This window comes from Sapajus apella, unplaced genomic scaffold (assembly GCF_009761245.1).
Source record: "Sapajus apella isolate SASKATOON/1434 unplaced genomic scaffold, GSC_monkey_1.0 scaffold71, whole genome shotgun sequence".
NCBI classification, from domain to species: domain Eukaryota; kingdom Metazoa; phylum Chordata; class Mammalia; order Primates; family Cebidae; genus Sapajus; species Sapajus apella.
In genome coordinates this window covers 4,548,589-4,573,687 of record NW_022437011.1, presented here as the reverse complement: position 1 = coordinate 4,573,687, position 25,099 = coordinate 4,548,589, and the positions used below count along the sequence as shown (strand labels likewise).

General features: G+C 36.6%; 1 protein-coding gene across 1 annotated transcript in view; it reads left to right on the top strand.

Annotated features, from left to right (window-relative positions):
- The window catches only part of STK32A (serine/threonine kinase 32A), a 142,878-nt gene that overhangs the window by 25,527 nt on the left and 92,252 nt on the right, over positions 1 to 25,099 (top strand). Inside the window, exons 3-4 of the mRNA XM_032250312.1 lie at positions 7,140 to 7,195; positions 8,262 to 8,413. Coding sequence (XP_032106203.1) covers positions 7,140 to 7,195; positions 8,262 to 8,413 — 208 coding nt within the window. The remainder of the gene's footprint in view (positions 1 to 7,139; positions 7,196 to 8,261; positions 8,414 to 25,099) is intronic.

The window sequence follows — 25,099 nt, the reverse complement described above, 5'->3', positions numbered from 1 at the left end:
AAAAAAAAAAAAAAAAAAAAAAAAAAAAAAAAAAAAAAAGCAGCAGCAATGCCATCAAAAGTGTGTGTCAAAAGCTATTGGCTTTAAATATAAGTACATCATTTAACAATCTTGAGGTTAAAAAAAGTCTATGTAAGACATAAACTCAGAGAGGCAAACAAGAAAAAATTGACATATTTAACTACATAAAATTTAAAACTACATTCCAAAAATACTTTGTTGAGACAGGGTCTCTGTCACTGAAGCTGGGATGCAGTGGTGTAATTACAGCTCACTGCAGCCTTGAGTTCCCAGGCTCAAGGGCTCTTATAATTCTCACATCTCAGCCTCCCAAGTAGCTGAGACCACAGGTATGCATCACCACACTCGGCTAATGTTTAAATTTTTTGTTGTTGTGACAGTTTCCCTATGCTGCTCAGGCTGATCTCGAGCTCCTGGGCTCAAGTGATTCTCCTGTCTCAGCCTCTCAAAGTGCTAGGGTAACAGGTATGAGCCACTGTGCGTGGCATTAAAAGTTTTAAAATCAAAAGCCAAATGGACAACCTAGAAAAAATACTCCTGAGATATGTTAGAGTTAATTTACTTACCATTTTTAAGTGTGCTTACATATCAAAAAAATCTAATAATTCATTAAAGATATACAAAGCATATAAAATGGCAGTTTGCTAAAAAAATACACATACAAATATGTGCAGCTTCACTCATCATTAAATAAATATAAAGTAAATCGATAATTCAATCTTTTTCACTTGTCAGATGAAGAACAGTTAATGTGGTAGTGTTGGCAAGGTGGTGGACAAAAAGTTATTCTTATATGTATTTGATATGAAGAAGATTTAATGTAACATCTTTGAAGAGCCAGTTGACAATATCTATAAAATTAGAAAATTCACATATTATTTGCCCAACATTTCAACTTTTATCAACTTTGCTTATAAATGTAGACATAGAAGCCTATCAAGAATGCTCAAGGTAGTATTGGTAATCATAGATAATTAAACCATCTTTCAACATCCATCAGCCAGTTAAATATTTTATGGTACATTTACACAATAAAATACAAATTAGCTACTTAAAATAATTAGATCTACATGTGATGGTATGAATGGACCGAGGCAATATGTTACATAGAAAGGGTTTAACAATGTGTGTTCCATCAGAATGATAGTATAGTGCTATTGCTGTTAGGAAGGAGTACCTATATGAAGAGAGAATCTCTTAAAGGATACATAAGGATTTTTTTAATAATGGTTCTTCGTGGAACTGGAATTGTAAACTTGGAATGGGAAGGGAGCTTAGTTTTCATTGAATAATTGTTGTACTTAAAAACAAATTTGTAATTTTTAGTTTTCGATGGACCAGACATATTGCCTCTGGCTTATAATGTCTTATCTTCAAAGCCACCTGAGTTAGGTTGAATTAGCTCCATTTTACAGATGGGGACATTGTGATCTGAAAGACAAATTGTCTAAGGTTACACAGCTGGTGTCCTTGTTCCATCATCAGTAGAAAGATTTACATAAACAGTGAGATGTGCCATTCTCAATGGACTCACAAACGTTCATGATTTGGCACTTGCTGAAGCTGGAATCAATTTTACAGAAAAAGAAAAAAAAACCTTTTACAAAGATTTTTACCTCAAAAATAGGAAAAAAGCGGGGGAGATTCCTGCCTTAATTTCTACAAGGGTCTTCTCTGAAATTACAAGCATCAGGATGTTATAACAGACTCTTAAAAAGGGTTTCCTTTTTTCTTTCCTTTAACGTTGCTTATTGCACAGCATGTTGAGACTGAGAAGTTGGTAAGTGAAGTAAAACAAAGGAAATAAAAAGTATCATCACTGGGTTTCAGAATCAGCATGGTTTATGCTAAGGGAAAGACTTGGAAAACTTGATTCGACATATAATTCTAAAATGATACAGGAAGAAATCCCATCTTGCTTCCACTGATTCTACCTTTGGGATAGGTAGGTATGTTATACAGTAAGAATAACATTAAGATGACTGCTATAAAAATAGTGGTTAAGAGCCTGGGTCCAGAATGAGAAAGGTGGATATTGAGTTTATCTTGAGTACAACTAGGCAGACTCAAGTGAGTTGATTGCACCCACTCCTCCACTCAAGCATTGGGTGTGGCTTTGCAAAAGCATTCAACCAGTTATCCACATAGTTGTTCCGACTTTCCATGTGACTATAATAAATACATTCTCACCAATGAGTGAAGTGTAATTTTAGTGTTTAAACCATTTTTTTCCCAAATAATAGTTCCTAGATGCAGTTTATGAGCCTCATTGAGTACCCACACAAAGTAGATATAATTGTCTGTTGGACTTTTTGAAAGACTTGTTTTTCAAAAAGGTACCTTTCTAAAGGATTTTTATGTGTAGTTTTGACTAAACAAGGCTTTGTCTTACTTCCTGTTTTTAAAATCTAACTTCAACATTAATAAATCATTATGCTAGTTATAACCATACAAATGATCTCATATCTCTGAGCCTAAGTACCCTTAACTATATACACTGTAAGGATGTGGAGATAGAAAGTGATGTAAAAATGCAACAAGTGCTGACTGCCCTCATAAACAAATGCCTCATGCATATAGAATTTCTGTGTCTGGTTGATTAGTGAAGGAATGTGTACCCACCCAAAAGAAAAACTCTGAAATAAGTACTTTTCAGATATTTATTTTTTTAATATTCCATGTAATTATCACATTAAGGCATATTCAACTTTGTCTGTTAACCTGATATACCTCCAGGCAACTTTTAGGATACTGTACAGATACAATGACTGTGAAGGATGGGATGAAAAGGCCGTGTGAAGCAGGACTCAGAGGCACGTAAGGAGGCCTCAAAGTTACATCTCCCTTGCCTGTTTTCTTATAGGCCATATACCTTAGCCCATCCCTGTCAGTATGAGTGAGAACCAGGCTCTGCCTCTGCCTACCTAAACCACTACCTTCAAGGCCCCACAAAGACCCAGTGTTTCCAGACAGCCTTTCTGTCGTCATCTCTTCTTCTTCTTCCTCCTCCTCCTCCCCCTCCTCCTCCCCTTCTTCTTCTTCTTCCTCTTCTTCTTCTTCCTCCTCCTCCTCCTTCTCCTCCTCCTCCTCCCTCTCCTTCTTCTTTTTCTTTCTTCTTCTTTCTTCTTCTTCTTCAGTGAAGTCTTGTTCTGTTTCCCAGGCTTGAGTGCAGCGGTGGCTACCTGCAACCTCTGCATCACAGGCATTCTCCTGCTTCAGCCACCCAGGCGGCTGGGATTACAGGCACAGGCAGCCACACCTGGCTAAGTTTTGTATTTTTAGTAGTGACGGGGTTTCACCATATTGACCAGGCTGGTCTTGAACTCTGATCTTGTGATCCGCCCACCTTGGCCTCCCAAAGTACTGTAGTTACCAGAACTCCATGAACCAGAATGAAAGTTTTAGAACATAATACAAGGATAAGACCCAAGAATTAAACACCACTAAGGTTAACTTTGCTTTAGAGGTTAGAGAAAACATTGCAAGGACACCACACCATAGACGATGAAAACCCCAAATGTGTTGAAATGATGCTGATGCCATTTATCTCCATATTGCCTGATAATACCCAGGTGTTACCATGGCAGCTTATGGTGGTATTTGCTGGGAGCTATGATACTCGTTAAGAAGTAGTAGGACTACTAGTAAAATTAGTTCATTCCAGGCAATATGCTATGCACATGACCCATTTCATCTTCTTATAAACCTTGTGAGGTACATCTTATTTTTCATCCTCATTTTATAGATGCAGAAAGGGACTCATAGAAGTAAATTTCCAAGATTACATAGCTATTTATTGTTGGAGCTGAGATTTGAATTCAGGTTGTCTGTCTTCAAGGACTATGCTCTTAATCTCAGCAGCCATCAAACTTTTCTGTAAAGAGCCAGCTAGTAAATATTGTGGCTTTATGTATATTCTCCACTGCAGATCCGTTGGTTTTTTAAAATAATGCTTTAAAAATTCAAAAATCATTCTTAGCTCATAGACTACACAAAACAGAGTGCAAGTCCAATTTGGCATTTACTCTTCATATTGATCAAGGGTTTAAGAATATTGTGGGTACACTATTCCACATTCCCCTTAGGTAAATTCTGCATGTTTATAGTACTATTCGATTTCTGTTGACAAAATAATCCACAATTCAGACTTCATCTCTCTCTCTCTCTCCTTCCCTCTGATTTTGTCTGAATTTATGAGGTTTAGTTGTATTTTCAAGTTAGTCTTCCTACTAACTAGTGATTCTGTTGAACATTTAAGAAGAGACTGTCAGGAATGAATAAGAAAGTCTCTTCCAGTCACTTTTTGTTTTTTGGAGACACGCTCTCACTCTGTTTCCCAGGCCGGTGAGCAGTGGTGCAATCACAGAGGACTGCAGCCTCAGCTTCTAGGTTCAAGGGATCCTCCTGTCTCAGTTTCTGAGTAGCTGGGACTACAGGTGTACGCCACCATGCCTAGCTAATTTTAAATTTTTTTATGTAGATATGGGGCCTCACTTTATTGCCCAAGCTAGTCTCTAACTCCTGGGCTCCAGCAATGCTCTTGCCTCGGCCTCCCAAAGTGCTGGGATTACAGGTGCGAGTGACTGCATCCAGCCTCTCATTGTCACTTTTAATCTATATCATTGGCTTTCTCGTTAGGTTGTATTTTTATACAAGGAAGTGATTTTAGGCAGTATGGCATTAAATTAGAGAGGCTGTGTTTTTCTTTGATATAGGTATAAATAAGATGAACTGGCTTTAATTAGGCTTGTCCCTTTTCTGAGAAGTGACATTTGGGAGGTCACATTTAGTTAAGGCAGTTTTGCTAGTATAAATTTACCAGGAACCTGAAATGTAATCCTGTATTATTTTTGGTAAGATTAAAATGGTTTATAAAAGGAGGTGGTTCATGAAATGGATTGATATCAAGATGGAACTTCATGCTTTCTAGGTACCTGCTGTATCCTTGGAGATTTAAAATGTCATCACAGCATTCTAGGCTAGACTGCTAGTGGAGAAATCACAGTGAGTTATTGGATTTGCTCAAGATAAAATCTTGAACTTGCAAATAAATGCCGGTCAGCTTTTTTTTTTAACACTCTCATGGTAAATAATACACAACTCAGATTCGTGTAATGGGCAGAAGAAAATCATCACTTTCATTATTTCAGTATGAAACTCAAGAGAAACCTTACAGAAGTGTTTATAAAATTATTCTGACCACAAACCAAGGCAAAACATATACCGAACAACATATTATGACATAGTAAATAAAGCTGGGGTTGTACATATATATGTCTACTCAAGTATATGAAATAGGAACAACAGTTTCAGCAGCAGTACTACTCTTACTACATTTGAGGCATTTCTGGTATTTTCTATTTCATTAAATTTTTAGTACCTCTTATTATTGCTAAATTCATAACTCATTAATGGGTTTTGACTCACAGTTCAAAAGCACTGCCTTAGAGGATCCAAATGTTCACACTATCCATATTTATAAGAACTAATTGTTTTGGTGTTCTTGTGTATGCTTACAGCTTAGTTTGATTTATTTGCTAAGACCTGCCTTGTGAGAGCTGCAAAGAGTTATGTCTTCAACTACCTAAGCCAGGAATTTACTGAGGCGGCAGGGGACCCAGCGTGAGCAAAATGACATATCATCTCCACCCTCATTGAGCTTATGCTGTAGTGGATGAAATAAACTCAGAATCCAAGGAATTTTAGAAGAGAAGTCATTCCCTTGAGTAACTGTGTTAAATAAGTAAACAGCTTTAGTAGTACTTTCTTAGTAGAAGTTGTTTTCTTCTGATCTGGAAGAGTCAGTCTAATTTTTTCTGATGAGAGTATGGAGGCTCAAAAAATCTGTCATTTATCTCAAGTCTCTTCATTCCAAGTACAGGATTATTTGTAATATACATGCTGCCTCACATGATTGAGGAGGCTTTGTGCTCAAAAGAAAGTGAATTTGGAGTTCAGAAGAGAAAATGATTAAGCCACATCATTAAAATGTTTGACTTTCAGAAATCTTGAAAAGACTTTGAGAGGCACTCTTGCCAAACATTTTTCTTCAGAAGGAGCTTATCTAATTATTCTGGATAATAGAGACAAACTAGGTCTTTTAAAGAGAAAAATTACACCATTTAGTGTTTTACAATCTTTTCTCACTAAGTTCATAAAATCCCTTATTTGGAATTTAACTCATCTAAAACTCTTAAAATCCCTTATTGGAATTTAACTGATCTAAATCCTTATTTCAAAAACCAGAAAACAGAGTCAAACATTTTTCAGTTACCAATGAAAAAAACAAAGATTGTCACCTGCACAAGAGAATCTATAATTTGTTCTTCTCATCACTATGCATTTCATGAGCATTGACTCAAAAACCCATGCTACCTATAAACTAAACAACTATTGCCTCTTCTAGGGGCCGAAGTCTTAAAATTGCAGATGTGAAGGATCGACTCTATTTCAAAGCAGTATTCAGTGGACTTCTGCACATACATCCATTCTAATCTGTTACATGTCTGCACTTTGGAGATTAGTTCATGCTACACGCTTAGAGATGTAATAGTTTCCTACTTGGGAAAATTGAAATTACTTAGATACAAAAGAGTGGTCATAGTAAGGAAATAGGCAAGGAGAATACAGTATTTTAAATTGCTGATCTTCAGTAAAGCCATACATGTTATGCACCTGGGAGCAGATCTTTCTGAAGTCATTCTGTACTCAGAGATGTTTCCCATTACCTTGCTGCCTATGTCAAATTCTGTTTGTTTTTACAGCCCCATGACCTCTCTTCTTAACTTGCAGCAGGAGCTTGAATTTTCCGTTTACTTTCTTGACTATTTAGTCCATAAGAGTCTTTCTCTTTATAGGGCCTCACTTGGCCACAGACTCCATAAATGCAGAGATTCCATTTTTACTTTTTGATTACTATATTCCCAGCAATAAGCACTATGATTAATACATAATAAGTGTTCAATAGATGTTTATTGGATGAATAGATTGGCATTTTAATATAGTCTGAGATCATATTTTAGACAAGATACTTGAGTAGCCCAATCTTTATTATTTATTAGCTACTAAAGATAAATTGATAATCACTCATGATATTCTTCTTTTTTGTTGTTTTACAGTCAACTTTGACCACTTCGAAATTTTGCGAGCCATTGGGAAAGGCAGTTTTGGGAAGGTGAGAACCAACTGAAATGATTAACCACCAGCAGGGTTGTGTAGCCTAGGGAACAGAAGATCCAGAAATGTTCACATTATTGAGCTGCTGGGACTACAAGGAAAGATGATTAAGTGAAAATGTTTTTATAATGGATTTTTATAAAATTGTCACTACAGTTTAAGGAAAGCATGTGACAGGCAGCTACATAATGAACACATACTGTTCTCAGAATAATCTCATTAAACTCCAATCTGTTTACTCTCGCTAACCTTTAAAGCTTTTCTCTCTACCCTAAAGGAGATGAGGATTTCAGAATCATTTTCTGATTATACCAACTGTACACCCAGTAATAGTTGTCTTGTTAATGGAAGAGTTAATTATTTTCACATGGGAAAGAAGTCACCTGATTTCTATTTCAGTATCCTCATTTGTATAATGTTTTTATCTTAAGAACTATACGTATTCAGTCTGACATTTTTGTAAGAACCTTACATGTTCAAGCCCTGATTACTAGTTTCTCAATGAAGGTATACTTTAAGAGAATAGTATTTTATATTATACTTGCATTTTAAAATCATTTGCTGTTGACTTTATCAGGTGTTATATAGACCGCTAAAGAAATTTTAAAAACATGGACATCATATTTAGTGTTTTTCCAGTCCTTAAAGTCCTTTTTGGTTATATCATGTATGGTCGTAAACAGAAATTCTTTGCACAGTATTATTCAACTTGACAGTTTAGTCATGTCTATTTCAGTCACTCAAAGCAAGATTAAGGGTGTTACTTGTTATTAGAAGATTCCTGACATGGAGGCAGCTATTTTCACCAAAATGCTGTCTTAAAAACTCAAAAAGCAAAACCAGGCAAAATTGTTTGAGAAAAAAGAGATCCAAGAACTGAACTGGTGCATAAAAAGAAAATGAAATTTTAAATCTAAAATCAGAGCTAAGTGGGAACTTTAACATCATATAATTTACGAATGTTAAAGATCCAAGCCACAGCAAAGAACATGTCTTGTTCCGTCTCTCATCACCATGATCCATCATCTCCCTAAATACTCTCTCACTCTGGTTTTCACCATTAGGTCTGCATTGTACAGAAGAATGATACCAAGAAGATGTATGCAATGAAGTACATGAATAAACAAAAGTGTGTGGAGCGCAATGAAGTAAGAAATGTCTTCAAGGAACTCCAGATCATGCAGGGTCTGGAGCACCCTTTCCTGGTGAATTTGTGGTGAGTAGTTTTACTGGACCCCCAAATAGAGACACTCCTGATATTGGTGGGCTAGGGGAGGTCCCCAAATGCCTCTGGGAACTCGATGCTGGCTAATATCCAGGTTCTTGACACAATTGCAAGAAAGAGTTCAAGAATGAGTTGGAAAACAATGAAAGTACAGAGATTTATTGAAAAGTAAAAAGTACACACTCAAGGGAGGGGAGCATGGGTGGACTCCAGGGAGTGTCATATAAGGGGCTTTGAGGCTGCTGCCATAATAGGTTTCTTTAACCAAGGGGTGAAACATTCATGAAGATTCTGGAAAAAAGATAGAGATTTCTTGGAACTGTGGTGCCACCTATTTTTACAACAAATATGAATGTTCCTGGAACTGTCATGGTGCTGGTGGATGTATGATTAAGTATGTTAATGAGTGTATGATGAGGTCCTAGGTGAAACCTGGGTTAAATTCAGCACCATGGAGAGGACCTACAGACCCTCTGAAGGAAGCAGACTGCTGCCCCAAACATACACCCTCACTGGAGAAGCTGAAGGTCTGTTTGCTGGAGATGTTTCTGACTTTACCTGGAGCTAAGTCAATTTGGAGAGCTCAGTGAAATACAGGGTAGAAGAAGCAGCAGAAAGGCCCTGGGACATTGCTGGGTCCCCAGGCAGGCTGTTCTTGTCTGGCACCACAGGGATCCAACAGGAGAAGAGCAGGAGGTACAACTACACAGGGAGAAACAAATCTCTAGCTGAACTTTGTAAGAATTTGAACAGGGTGAGAAGTGCCTGGCCAGAACTTAGGGGAGGGCTCAAATCCAGCGTACAGACTCCACAGGCAGGGGAAGAACAAAGCCATTTTCTTTACAGCTGGGAGGCAGTTAGCCTGGGGCAGGTTTTCAAGTCAGTATTGTTCTCTGCCTGGAAACAGTCTAGGGGCTGTTGTGGGGGGCATGTGGGAGTGAGACCAGCCCTTGGTTTTCGTGGGAGCTGGGTGAGGCCTGTGATTGCTGGCTTTCCCCCACTTCCCTGACAATCTGCATAACTCAGTAGAAGCAGCCATAATCCTAGGTACACAACTCCAGTGACCTGAGACTCCCACTCCCATGCCCCACAGCAGCCGCAGCAAGACCTACCCAAAGGAGTCTGAGCACAGAGACCCCTAGCCCTGTCCCCACCTGATGGTTCTTCCCTACCTATCCTAGTATCGGAAGACAAAGGGCATATAATCTTGGGAGTTCTAGGGCCCTGCCCACTGCCAGTTCCTCCCCATAATACCACAGCTGATGCTCTGTGGAAAGCACCACCTCATGGCAGGAGGACAACCAGCATAAAAATAGAACACTATAAACAACCAAAGCTAAGAACACTTACAAAGTCCATTGTACCCCACTGCCACCAAGGGGTGAGAAGGAACCAGAAAACCAACCATGGTAATATGACAAAACAAGGCTCTTTGATATCCCCCCCAAAATCACACTAGTCCCCCAGCAATGGATCCAAACCAAGAAGAAATCCCTGATTTACCTGAAAAAGAATTCAGGAGGTTAGTTATTAAGCTAATCAGGGAAGGACCAGAAAAAGATGAAGCCCAATGCAAGGAAATCAAAAATATGATACAAGAAGTGAAGGAAGAAATATTCATGGAAATAGATAGCTTAAAGAAAAAACAATTTAAAAATCCAGAAAACTTTAAACACGCTTTTAGAAATGCAAAATGCTCTGGAAAGTCTTAGCAATATAATTGAACAAGTAGAAGGAGGAAATTCAGAGCTTGAAGACAAAGTCTTCAAATTAACACAATTCAATAAAGATAAAGAAAAAATAATAAGAAAATATGATCAAAACCTCCAAGAAGTCTGGGATTATGTTAAATGACCAACTCTAAGAATAATTGGTGTCCCTGAGAAAGAAGAGATTTCTAAAAGTTTGGAAAACATATTTGAGAGAATAATCAAGGAAAACTTCCCTGGCCTTGCTAGAAACCTGGACATCCAAGTACAAGAAGCAAAAGAACACTCAGGATATTCATTGCAAAAAGATCTCTGTTTAGGTACATTGTCATCAGATTATCCAAAGTTATGATAAAGGAAAGCATCTTAAGAGCTGTGAGACAGAAGCACCAGGTAACCTATAAAGGAAAAGCCTATCAGATTAGCAGATGTATCTGCAGAAACTCTACAAGCTAGAAGGGATTGGAGCCCTATCTTCAGCCTCCTCAAATAAAATAATTATCAGCTAAGAATTCTGTATCTAGGGAAACTAAGCATCATATATGAAGGAAAGATACAGTCATTTTCAGACAAACAAATGCTGAGACAATTCATCATTACCAAGCCACCATGACAAGAACTGCTAAAAGGGGCTCTAAATCTTGAAACAGATCCTGGAAACATATCAAAACAGAACCTCTTTAAAGCATAGATCACATAGGACCTATAAAATAAAAACACAAGTTAAAAAGCAAAAACAAACAAAAAAACATGCTGCAGGACCCAGGAAAGCTCCCCCCAAAACTGTGAGTTCCTCAACTGTGGAAGTGGGAAAGGGAGACCCTCCTCTCCCAAACATAGACTCCCACTGGAGAAGCTGAAGGTCTGTTTGTGGGAGAAGAGCTTCAGTTTCAGCTTCTTTTCCTTCTTTAGAAAAAAATCAAAGTACATAGGCTACAAAGAGCATGATGAATTCCATGGTACCTCACATTTTGATACTACTATTGAATGTAAATGGCCTAAATGTTCCACTTAAAAGATACAGAACCACAGAATGGATAAGAACTCACCAACCTACTATCTGCTGCCTTCCAGATACTCACCTAGCATAGTAAGTACTAGCATAAACATAAAGTAAAGGAGTGAGAAAAGGCATTTCATGCAAATGGACACCAAAAGTGAGCAGGGGTGGCTATTCTTATATCAGAAAAAATAAACTTTAAAGCAACAGTAGTTAAAAGAGACAAAGGGGGACATTATATAATGGCAAAAAGCCTTGTCCAACAGGAAAATATCACAATCCTAAACATATAGGCACCTGACACTGGAGCTCCCAAATGTATAAAACAATTACTAATAGACCTAAGAAATGAGATAGGCAGCAACACAATAATAGTGTGGGATTTCAATACTCCACTGACAGCACTAGACAGTTCATCAAGACAGAAAGTCAACAAAGAAACAGTGGATTTAAACTATACCTTGGAACAAATGGACTTATCAGATATATACAGAACATTTCATCCAACAACTGCAGAATACACATTCTATTCAACAGTACATAGAACTTTCTCCAAGACAGACCACATGATAGGCCATAAAACAAACCTCAATAAATTTAAGAAAATTGAAATTATATCAAGCTCTGTCTCAGACCACAGTGGAATAAAACTGGAAATCAGCTCCAAAAGAAACCTTTAAAACCATGCAAATACATGGAAATTAAAGAATCTGCTTCTGAATGGCATTGGGTCAAAATGAAATCAAGATGGAAATTTAAAAATTCTTTGAATGAATGACAGTATGACACAACCAATCAAAACCTCTGGGATACAGCAAACTTTGCTAGGAGCAAAGTTCATAGCCATAAAGGCCCACATTGAAAAGATTGAAAGAGCACAAACTGACACTGTAAGGTCACACCTCAGCGAACTAGAGAAAAAAGAACAAACCAAACCCAAACCCAGCAGAAGCAAGGAAATAACAAAGATCAGAGAACAAAATGAAATTGAAATAAAATAAATGCAAAAGTTAAATGAAACAAAAATTGGTTTTTTTGAAAAGATAAATAAAATTGATAGATCATTGGCAAGATTAACCAAGAACAGAAGAGAGAAAATTCAAATAACCACACTAACAAATGAAACAGGAGATATTACAACTGACACCACTGAAATACAAAAGGTTATTCAAGGCTACTATGAACAACTTTATGCACATAAACTAGAAAACCTGGAAGAGATGAATAAATGTCTGGAAAAATACAACCCTCCTAGCTTAAATCAGGAAGAATTTAGATACCCTGAAGAGACCAATAACAAGCACTGAGATTGAAATGGTGATTTAAAAATTACCAGCAAAAAAAGCCCAGGACCAAATGGATTCACAGCAGAATTCTACCACACATTCAAAGAATTGATACCAATCCTTTGACACTAAGGAAATCTCCCTAATTCATCCTATGAAGCCAGCATCACCCTAATACCAAAACCAGGAGAAGACATAACCAAAAAAGAAAACTACAGACCAATATCCTTGATGAGCATAGATGCTAAAACCCTTAACAAAATACTCGCTAACTGAATCCAACAACAGATTAAAAAGATAATCCACCATGATCAAGTGGATTTCATACTAGGGATGCAGGAATGGCTTAATGTACGCAAGTCAATAAATGTGATACACCACATAAACAGAATTAAAAACAAAAATATCACGAACATCTTAATTGATACAGAAAAAGCATTCAACAAAATTCAGCATTTCTTTCTTTCTTTTTTTTTTTTTTTTTTTTGAGATGGAGTTTCGCTCTTGTTACCCAGGCTGGAGTGCAATAGCGTGATCTCAGCTCACTGCAACCTCCGCCTCCTGGGTTCAAGCAATTCTTTTGCCTCACCTCCCGAGTAGCTGGGACTACAGGCGTGCGCCACCATGCCCAGCTAATTTTTGTATTTTTAGTAGAGACGGGGTTTCACCTTGTTGACCAGGATGGTCTCGATCCCTTGACCTCGTGATCCACCCTCCTTGGCCTCCCAAAATGCTGGGATTATAGGCATGAGCCACCGCTCCCAGCCTCATTTCTTTACAATTAAAACCCTCAGCAAAATCGACATAAAAGGGACATACCTTAATGTAATAAAAGACATCTATGACAAACCTATAGCCAACATAATACTGAATGGGGAAAAGCTGAAAGCATTCCCTCTGAGAACTGGAACAAGACAAGGATGCCCACTCTCATCACTCTTCTTCAACATAGTACTGGAAGTCCTAGCCAGAGCAATCAGACAAAATAAAGACATAAAGGGCACCAAATCAGTAAAGAGTTAGTCAAACTGTCACTGCTTGCTGATGATATGATTGTTTTTCTTGAAACATAAGGACCCCACCAGAAAGCTCCTAGAACTGATTTTTTAAAAAATTCAGCAAAGTTTCCAGACACAAGATTAATGTGTGGAAATCAGTAGCTCCTCTACACACCAACAGCAACCAAGTGGAGAATCAAATCAAGAACTCAACTTTTTACAATAGCTGCAAAAAAAAATAAAATACTTAGACATACACATAAATAAGAAGTGGAAAGACCTCTACAAGGAAAACTAGAAAACACTGCCGAAAGAAATCAGATAACATGAACAAATGGAAAAACACCCCATGCTCATGGATGGGCAAAATGAATATTGTTAAAATGACCATACTGCCAAAAGCAATCTACAAATTCAATGCAATCCCCATCAAAACATCATCATCATTCTTCACAGAATTAGAAAAAACAATTCTAAAATTCATAGGAACCAAAAAAGAACCTGCATAGCCAAAGCAAGACTAAGCAAAAGGAACAAATCTGGAGGCATCATACTACCTGATTTCAAACTATACTATAAAGCCATACTCACCAAAACAGCATGGTACTGGTACAAAAATAAACACATAGACCAATGGAACAGAACAGATAACTCAGAAATAAATCCAAAAAGCAAACAAAAACATTAAGTGGGAAAAGGACATCCTTTTCAACAAATGTTGCTGGGATAATTGCTAGCCACATGTAGAAGAATGAAACTGGATCATCATCTCTCACCTTATAGAAAAACAACTCAAGATGGATTAAGGACTTAAACCTAAGACCTGAAACTATAAAAATCCTAGAAGATAATATTGGAAAAACCTTTCTAGACATTGGCTTAGGCAAGTGTTTCATGATCAAGAACAGAAAAGCAAATGCAATAAAAACAAAGATAAATTGCTGGCACCTAATTAAACTAAGGAGCCTTTGCATGGCAAAAGGAACAGTCAACAAAGTAAACAGACAACCCACAGAGTAGAAAAAAATCTTCATAATCTATACATCTGACAAAGGACTAATATCCAGAATGTACAATGAACTCAAATAAATCAGAAAGAAAAAAACAAATATTCCCATCAAAAAGTGGGCTAAGGACATGAATGGACAGTTCTCAGAAGAAGATTTACAAAAGGCCAACAAACATATGAAAAAGTGCTCAGTATCACTAATGATCAGGGAAATGCAAATCAAAGCCACAAAGAGATTCTACCTTACTCCTGCAAGAACAGCTATAATAAAAAAATAAAAAACAGCAGATGTTGACATGGATGCAGTGAACAGAGAACACTTCTACACTGCTGGTGGGAATGTAAACTAGTACAGCCACCATGGAAAACAGTGTGGAGATTCCTTAAAGAATTAAAAGTAGAACTACCATTTGATCCAGCAATCCCACCACTGGGTATCTACTCAGAGAAAAAGAAGTAATTATTCAAAAAAGATATTTGTACACGCATGTTTACAGCAGCACAATTCACAATTGCAAAATTGTGGAACCAACTGAAATGCCTATCAATCAACGAGTGGATAAAGAAACTGTGATACACACACACACACACACACACACACACACACATACACACACACACACACACACACACACACACACACACATATATATATATCACAGTTTCTTTATATATATATGCAGGAGAATGAAACTGGATCGTCATCTCTCACCTTATAGAAAAAACAACTCAAGATGGATTAAGGACTTAAACCTAAGATCTGAAACTATAAAAATCCTAGAAGATAACACTGGAAAAACCCTTCTAGACATTGGCTTAGGCAAGGGTTTCATGATCCAGAACCCAAAAGCAAATGCAATAAAAACAAAGATAAATTGCTGAGATATATATATATGTATATATATATAACATAGAATACTATATGGCCATAAAAAGGAATGAATTAACAGCATTTGCAATGACCTGGATGAGACTGGAGACTATTATTCTAAGTGAAGTAACTCAGAAATGGAAAAGCAAACATCTTATGTTCTCACTGATATGTGGGAGCTAAGCTATGAGGATGCAAAGGCATGAGGATGATACAGTGGACTTTTGAAACTTTGGGAGAAGAGCGGGAGGAGGGCAAGGAATAAAAGACTATAAATATGGTGCAGTGTATACTGCTTGGGTGATGGAGGCACCAAAATCTCACAAATCACCTCTAAAGAACTTACTCATGTAACCAAACACCACCTGTACCCCAATAACTTGTGGGAAAAAAATCTAGCACTACGTTGGGTCTAGCTGGTCTTAGCAAGCTTGGCCTACACCCTGGTTTTTCAAGTTCTTATCAGTCCCTTGTTTACACAGCTATTTCAACAGTTTCCTTTTGCTAGTCATGTGAAACTGCTGCCTGGAATTTTCTATTCTCCTCCTACCACCCTTTATTATTCCTGTCTCACTCTCATCTTCATCCCCACTGTTACATAAATGCATCTTGATTTCTAGGCAAGCATTTGCAAAATTCTCCCGTGATCTTCCTTATGATCTTTTGTTCTCCATAGTTTCTTTGGCTTTATAGTGAAGGAACATTTTTGTTTTATTGTCACTAATAAATACTTCTTGGTTCAGTTGTCACAATTCCCCTTGTCCTTAAGGTTAATATACATATATATATATGTATGTAAAGCATTGTAATTAAATGGGCAGATGAGGAATGAGTTCAGATGTCTTACTAGCTATACTCCCCGCCCCCCAACCATAAGCTGTAGGGGAGGAACTTTGGTTACAAAGTATGGCCTCATTGGCTGACTTGAGGTTGATATTTAGAATTTATACAAAGCACTTTCTCCTTAAAATAATTGGCAATAAAACTGATTGCTTTGTAGCATATTTCTTAAGCAGTCACATATATACCTGTAAGTTAGACAAGGATAGGTGCTGCTTTTCTCAACAAATAGCTTTTGGCAGAGCTGAAGCTAACTTGTATCAGTGACTGGACATTAAGCTACCATGATCTGCGCTCAAAGCTGTTTCCATAATCCAAGGCATAGAAAACGGCCGGCCCAGAAGCTTGCAGTATCTATTACCTTCTCCTCTTTGCTTGTGCCTCAAGGTCTTTGTGTGTCACCTTCATTTTGTTTTACATTTTAATGCATCCATTATGTTAAGAGAAGGTTCTTAAAGCTAATTCAGGATGACTGTTATTTAAATATGCATACCAAGCATTTCTGACTTACCAGCAAAGAAAGAAAAAGGGTCTTTATTCAGCAAATGCTAATGGAAATATAATTGAGGTTTTACTCTGTGTTTAGGGACATCCTTCTGGAGAAATCAGTGCATAAAACATGCCTCCATCCATCTTTAATTAATACAGTTGACTTTAGTATACAATTTGCTCAAAGCCTCTATGCCACAGTTGAAAAGAAGATGGTTTTATGTGACTTGGAAATAGGTCTGTTATAGTTTATGCACTACTCAGACATGGTAGAGTCTAATTTCAGCTCAAGCTCAGTGTATTTAATCAGTATGTTAGAGTGGCCTATTCAAAATTCTGCCATGTACAAAGCTAAAATGGATGCAGCTCTTTCTTCCCTACCCTTAGCAATCATCAAATTGCCTCTTTTCCCCTCTCTTTGCATCCTGAGAATGACAAGGTACTGTCACTTCACAACCCCCCTTTGTTCAATATCACACTTTTCTTCTTCAAAACTTCAACCAACTATTTTTTTTTAAGTCCAGGGACCCATTATAAGGCCTTAGCATTTTCCTTTTCATATTTGTCTTTCATCGCTGTGTGGGCAAAGTTGATTTCATTCTATTCCTTTTTAAATGGGAATTGTAAGGCTTTAAGCTGGCCAGTGATGATAGATTTTGCTGTTTGCTAACTTGGTGTCATTCCAGACAACATTCTGTTCTCCATGCATACTGACCTGGTGATAACATGTTATATGTCCTATTCTTTCCTTCTCACTTCTCACATTGAACCTCACAGTGGAACACCAGGCATCATTAACACTGATAGAAGAGAGAGAAGAGACTTACCTCCCCTCAGTGATTCTGATACTACATTCAAAACTAGAAACCAACTGGGAGGGTGCACACTTAAAGTACAACAGAAACCCCCTTTGTCTTCCAAACCGTTTGAGATAAAAATCTTCACAAATCTGTATCATTCTTCCTAATACTTTGTTTTAGTAAGTACAATATATTCAATGTAACTTAATCTTTCCACAACGATAAAGCATCTTGCAGTGCTTCTGAAGTGTGATTGTGAGTGTATTAGTTCCCACATTTCTATAAAGAAATAACTGAGAACGGGTAATTTATAAAGAAAAAAGGTTTAATTGTCTCATAGTTCTACAGGCTGTGCAGGAAGCCTAGTGGCTTCTGCTTTGGCGGAGGATTCAGGAATCTTCCCATCATGGTGGAAGGCAAATGGGGGAGCAAGGCATCTCACATGGTGGGAGCAGGAACAAGAGAGAGGAGGGGGGAGTCACTACACACTTTTAAATGACTAGCTCTCTTAAGACCTCTATCATGAGAACAGCACCAAGAGGATGGTGTGAAACCATTCATGAGGATCCACGCACATGATCCAATCACCTCCCACCAGGCCCCACCTCCAGCATTGGGGATTACAATTCAACATGAGATTTGGGTGTGAATACAGATGCAAACCATGTCGGTGATTAATTTACTTTATCATTTTTAAGTCACATGATTATGTGATAAGGTTAATGTGTGTGACTTGACTTCATTTATAAATGAAGCAAAATAAAGTGCTAAGGCTAGTACCCAGCACATAGTGACATTTGTTTTACAAATTTTAGTTCTTTTCCTTCCTTACTTCATGAAGGTATGACATTTTGAATTTGCCCATCTCCAGTGGTTCACTGTGGACATCCAAAGGACAAATTTGAATGGTGCTTAGTCCCAGGACATCATGGAAAGTTGTATGTGCAGGGTCAAGGCGGTGTCTTCAAATCATTCTCTATAAGAATATAAGTTGTTTGTTTGGTTTTCTATCCTCGTTCTGCAAATTAAACAAACATCAAGACTCCCCAGTACATTATGTTCAATTTAATCAAGATTTTATGTCCTAAGTTTAACTATTAGATTTATCTTTACCTCCCAAAAGCCTCAAAAGCTTAAGAAGCATGCATTATTTATAAAATAACAGCAATACTTTTAAAATTCCTGCCTTCTTTGTGTACTCTATTTTACTGATATGCTATGTAGGCCTCTCAATAACATTTTTGGTAATCTCATCCATGCTAAAATACCCCTAGCTTCTGGAGATTTAGTCATAAAATTCTAGTTTTTCAGGCTGAGGGAAAACACAAGTTGTTCCTTTTTAAAGTGAGTTAATGTTAAGAAGTTTATATGTTTGTGTTTTTAATATATATGTATATATATATATAAATATCATATAAATATGTGTGTATATTTGAAAACTCTTCCACTCATTGCAGTCAACTTGAAAAACAGAAAACTACCTCACAAAATAAAAATTTTTCGATAATTCTATCACCTTGTAACAATCACTTCTGACATGTTGGTGTATGCTTACCAGTAAAATGTCTGCATTTGATTTTCTGTTTTTGATTGTGCATTAGCTCTATCATTTCTTCATTCACATATATATTTACTGAGCATCAAAAATAAGTTATAATTTGATTGTCAGGTAAAATACAAGAGGCACAGTTATATTTGAATTTCAGATAACCAATAATTTTTAGTATGTGGCCCAAGTATGACATGAGATATATATTTTTACTGAAAATAATTCATTATTTATCTGAATTTGAAGTTTAACTATGCTTCTTGTACTTTTATTGGTTAAATCTGGTAAGCTTCATTGTATTAGAAACCCATGCTATGAGGGTATATTGGTGATCAGAAATAGAGCCCTGACATTAATCAAATGGCACATGAATATATAAATTGTGACATGTATACAAAGAGAGTAAGTATGATGAACCATATGTGTGGTGCGTGGAAATGTATGTTTTGGGGTTTCAGAGAAAGAAGTTAAGTGGGGGTAAGGGTGTTGAGGAGGAAAGAACATTTGGAAATAAAAATTCAACCTTACTAGCCTCCAGGGACCTGACTTCACTTAGGAACAGTCTTCAAGTGTAGGCCACATTATCAAGTGAATGCTGCCAGACAGGGATGGCATCCAGGAAAAGTAAATAAAATCTTCCTGTGAGTCTGTCTCTGAGGGCTCTTCACAAAGCCTTGGCAACCCACAGCCTGAAAATAAATAGGCCCCAGTCTTTCCCAGCATAGTCGGTTCCCCAGGTGGCTTTTGTTAATTGAGATTAAGCCTGCAGCTGCACACAACTCCTCAGGGGCTCTCTCTCTTTACTCATGTCCCTTGTCACTATGGATAGAAAGGGTCCATATGTGGTTTCAGGAAATTAGGAGACCAGATCATCTGTTTTAACTGGAAAGGACTACTTGTACTAAGAGTGTGACATGAGTCCTTTCAGACTCTGAACATAGCCCAATAAATGGTGTCAACCTTAATAACGAGATTCTGAAAACACGATTAAATATAGAGTTTGCTGGAGCCCAGAGCTTGAGAATGGCCACCTGGAAGCATAGATTTACGTTGCCCAGAATATATGCACTCCAGTTAGCAGCAGTTCTAGGTGGAGTTTTAAGAAAAAAAGATGAGGCAGTTCCTAAGTTGTTTGCCAAAAATTTACATTAAAATAACATAAGCTATTGATGGACAATACATTATTCTTTGTATCAAAATTCCAGGAACACAAAGATAATGGGTGAGGCAGCTAGTCAGGAACAAAATGCCTTTAAATGATTGCCCCTGGGCATGGGTTTGAGGGTGTGACTGACATCCCATACTCATGTTTCTCTAAACCTAATAAATTGTGCCTATCTCATACAGCTCAGACTGTTCTGAGCTATTTTTGTTTTCTCATTTCCCCCCTTTTCATCAAGATTTGCAAAGAAAGCATTGTGGATGAACTTAAACAGTTTTGGCTCCTTTTATGTTCAGGAACTTAGTCTTGCATTGCTAGAAAGTCTTATTCCCAGATGGTCCTGTCCCACATTTGAAGGAAGGGGAGAGAATGAGTCTTAATGGGGATTTTAACACCATCGAAAGCTGAATTGGGATGGCATTGCAGGGTACCACAAATGAGACTTCAGTCAAGTCAGTAATTTATGTAACTACTGTTGCTTGTGGAATCATCTCTAGTCTTTAGAATACCATGCAGTTAGTTTTCTCAGAATAAGTAAAACAATGAGATATACATAGTAGAAATATAATAGACATAAGGATTATAACTTTAAAAAAGGAATTTCTATGCCTGAATGAAAAAAAAAAAACCTATTCCATTGGAAAATCAACTAAAACATCATGAAGAAAATTAAAATCCAGGCCTTTCTTAGAGACTTGTTGTAGCAGTAAATAATTCAAGATTTAGACCAAATGTTAGGACAATAATAAAAACTAAAAAACAATGGTCAAGGCTGAATCTAAAAGCAGGTATGCTATAATTTTCTTCTGAACCATAATTTGTCTCTCTTCAGTTCACCATTTCTACCCAAGATAAATTTTAGCAGGACCAACATACTTGCAAAATAAGTTTTAGTATTATATTTGGCCTGATTATTTGCATTAAGTACAACAAAAATAATCAATGGCCATGTTTGCATTTTTAAGTTGGTTTTGCTTTAACTTTTTCACAAAGAATCTGAGATTAGACTTTTAAAAGCCTCTCTAAACTACGTATCCAAACCAATAATTTACCATCAGACTTCCTGTAGCATCTACATAAATTGGGTGAATTTCCCTCTTCTTGAGGTTCTAAAATATCTTGAGGTTTCTAGGCCTGTCAAATAGTTACATTCTTTACTTACTGCAAGGTCAAAAAACCTGTGAAGGTAACGCGTAGACAAGGTATCAGGTCAGTCTTTCCAAAGGGCTTTTTATTTGGCTCTATAAAGTCAACTTCAATTCATCAAAGCAGTTTGGTCATATCTGAAAGTATATCATTTCACTCAAAACCTTGGTGAAATGACCAGCCTTTGTAAAATGACCAGTGTCTCCAACTGTGTTACTGTTACAGAAGAAAACAGGTTCTTACTGAACTTACACAAATAATATTGCCATAAATTAAGTGTATTCACAAATAGCTTCCAAATTGAGGAGGAATCAGGTAGAGGGCAAGATGATTCAATCTTGCTCATAAAAGAATACTTTACTTAATTGTTGTAAGCTCTAAATAGCTCAAAAAAAAAAAATTCTGGACTTTGGAAAACAAAATAAAAAGAATCAGCAACATTTCAAACAAAAAAAGTCATTAAAAAAAATTTTAGTCCTGGCCAGGTACAGTGACTCATACCTATAATCTCAGCACTTTGGCAGGCCAAGACATGTGTATCACTTGAGGTCAGGAGTTTGAGACCGGTCTGACAACATGGTGAAACCCTGTCTCTACTACAAATACAAAATCAGCCAGGTGTGGTTGCACATGCCTGTAATCCCAGCTACTCGGGAGGCTGAGGCAGGAGAATCACTTGAACCCAGAAAGTGGAGGCTGTGGTGAGCCAAGATTGTGCCATTTTACTCCAGCCTAGCAACAAGAGCAAAACTCTGTCTCAAAAAAATAAATAAATAAAAATAAAAATTTAGTTCTCTATCAGTTCAGTTCCATGTAATTAACTTTTGTTTTATTTGATATTGGGTTAGCAATCTTCATGAACTCATAGACATTTTTATTAAAAGTCTGGAAGTTTTTACATAGTCCAATGGTATGATTTCCAAAACTTTCAGAAACCTGTATTCAGGACTTCTCAGAGTTCTTTCCATGAATTTCCTTGAAAGAGACTCAAATTTTGGACTGTAGATGGTGAAAAACCACTTTTTATGAAGAATCAAAGTAAAATAATAATTGTCTGTGCATGACAAAAGACTTAAAATAGCCTTGATTAAAGACACAATTGACAAGAAAATTTGGTTATGCCTGTAGCATACAGCATAACAATCATAATTATTACTATCATATATACCAAAACATTGGCACTTTTGGAATCTCATTCAATTTTGGAACACATATTAATAATATTGCTACATTTATACAAGTATAACTAAAAGAAAGTTAAACATCATTTCTTATTTGATAATGCTTTCTGTATGACTTAAACATGTCAAATAACCCTGATCTGCCTCTCTTGAATTTCTACAGGCCCTCATAGCTGAAAAGCTAATTTCTGGTTTAAAAAAAAAAAGACTAAATTTTAATTTGAAATATGATTTTGAAAAGTTTGTCAAATATCAAAGGTTTAAAAAAACTTGCTCAAAATATTCTTGCAGGTCACTGTAAAATAATGGTCATTTATTTAGCCAAAGTGATAGTTCCAAGATTTCAAAAGCAAAAACTTTTACTATTTGATAGAAAGGAGACTCAGTTCCCAAACAAGAAACCTAATAGGGACAGCATGAGGCAAAGCTTTCCCTCCTTTTCATAAGGAATCTCAGATTTTACTTTTAAAAGCCTCTGAAGGCTAGGTATCCTCTCAAGGATACCTTTTTTCTGTTTTTTTGCTTTTTGAAGTTTACTCAAAAGGCTAACAAATCTTTTACTGTCTTTATTAATACTATACAAAATTCTTGTTCAAAGGACAATATCAAATTTTACTTTTATATTCATGTATTATCAATACTAAAGCTATTTTTAATAAAACCTTATAAACATCTCCATATAATCTCAGTCAGCTTTGACAACAGAAGATAAGATTTTCATAAATCTTTTATAACCTATTACAGTTTTCTATTAAAAAGAAGATCAATGTTTCAAGAAAACCCTGTCGTTCCAAAAGAGGGGCCCCAACTCTGACCTTGCTTCAGTGAGCTTTTTAGAAAAACTTATAAACAATTCTCTTCTAATTTTAGCCAACTTGATTACACACACAAGTCCTTTCACAAGATAAATCTTCCATAAACCTACAACTTGCTTAAACCTTCAGTTTCATCCTCTACTTCTTTTTTAGATTGGCATTCTATCTTAGGACAAAATTTTCTTTCCATTCTCCCCTATCATGTTGACCACACAATGCTCTCTTTCATGTAAATGAAAAATTACTGTCTCTGCAACTCCCTTTTCCAAAAAAAAATCTTCATTTCTTTATATGTCCTGTGTATAGAATTGTCTCTTTTATCTAGTCTCTTTTTTTTTTTTTTTTTGAGATGGAATCTGTGGCTGTATCCCCCAGACAGGAGTGCAGTGGCACAATCTTGGCAATCCCTGCCTCCTGGGCTCAAGCGATTCTCCTGCCTCAGCCTCCCAAGTAGCTGGGATTACAGGCATGTGCCACCATGCCTGGTCAATTTTTTGTACTTTTAGTAGAGACGAGGTTTCACCATGTTAGCCAAAATGGTCTCAATTTCCTGACCTCGTGATCCGCCGTCCTCAGCCTCCCAAAAGTGCTGGGATTATTTGCATGAGCCACAGCCCCTGGCCATATCTAGTCATTTTAATTACATATGATAACTACAATTTTAACTCTTAGTAATGCTAATTTACAGTGAAACCTGAGGAAGTAATTTTCAGCTGTTTTTACCCAGTATTTGTAGATGAAAACCATTTCATAATTTTTAGAAAGATGTTTCCTCAATTATTTTGTTTATTAACAGATCTAAGTATATTTAGCTTTCTACACCATATAACTAACACAGACATTTTATGATTACCTAATACTTAATTTTACATGACTTTAAGATTTAGTTACTGAAAAAGATTTTTGAAATGAAAAAATTCATTTATACACTTCTACATGCCATTTACATACATTTAATTTATTCATTCTTAACAATTATGCCTGAATAATTCATTAAACAAAACTAGCCATCATCAAGTTATTTCTTTCTTAATCAATTTTATAGCCTGCAAATATCAGGCAGTTGCCACCTAAGCAAGAATCCGAAAGTTAAAATAGAGATATTTTGTTCATCAGAAGGCACAGTGGCTTTCATTAAACCAACAGTATTAACTGGTCTTATTTACCAATGATTTACCCAAGTTAAGTGAACTAAAAGGGATTTGAGTTACTCTCTATTTTTCTGATGAAACATTTAAGTGTTTCCTTTTTCTTTTGGCCACTTAAGTACAGCTCTTTCATATATTTTGGTAGTAAATGTCACATACACATGACACATATAAACATGCAGACACACAGAAGCAGATTTTATAGCTTTATAAGGTTCTTCATTTGCCAGTTTTCAATAGTTTCACACCTTTAGACTATGAAGCCCTGAACAATTGTTAGCTAGGCAACCTGAAATTTGTACTTCTAAAGGGATGACTCTTAGATGAAACAAAGTAAAAAAAAAAAAAAAAAATCTCAAAAACATAGAGCTGAGCTCAAATCAAGGAAGCAGGTGTATACAGGTAAAGGCCCCGTTAAGTCAAGGTGGCCAAGGAAAGCACCTTAAATAAAGGTAAGACTTGTATAAATTTAAACCAGTGTTAAATTCCTTATGATTCAGCCCTCTCTCCTCTGGGTGCACAGAGGCAGACACCCTTACAAATGGAAATTTCCTTTATAAATGTAAATTTCAATATAGCCAGCTAAATGCCAGGAAGGTGTATTTTAGAGACCTGTTAGCAGCAGTGAATCCATATGAGTCTGCAGGAACTTCAACTCTTGCCTCCTCAGAGTA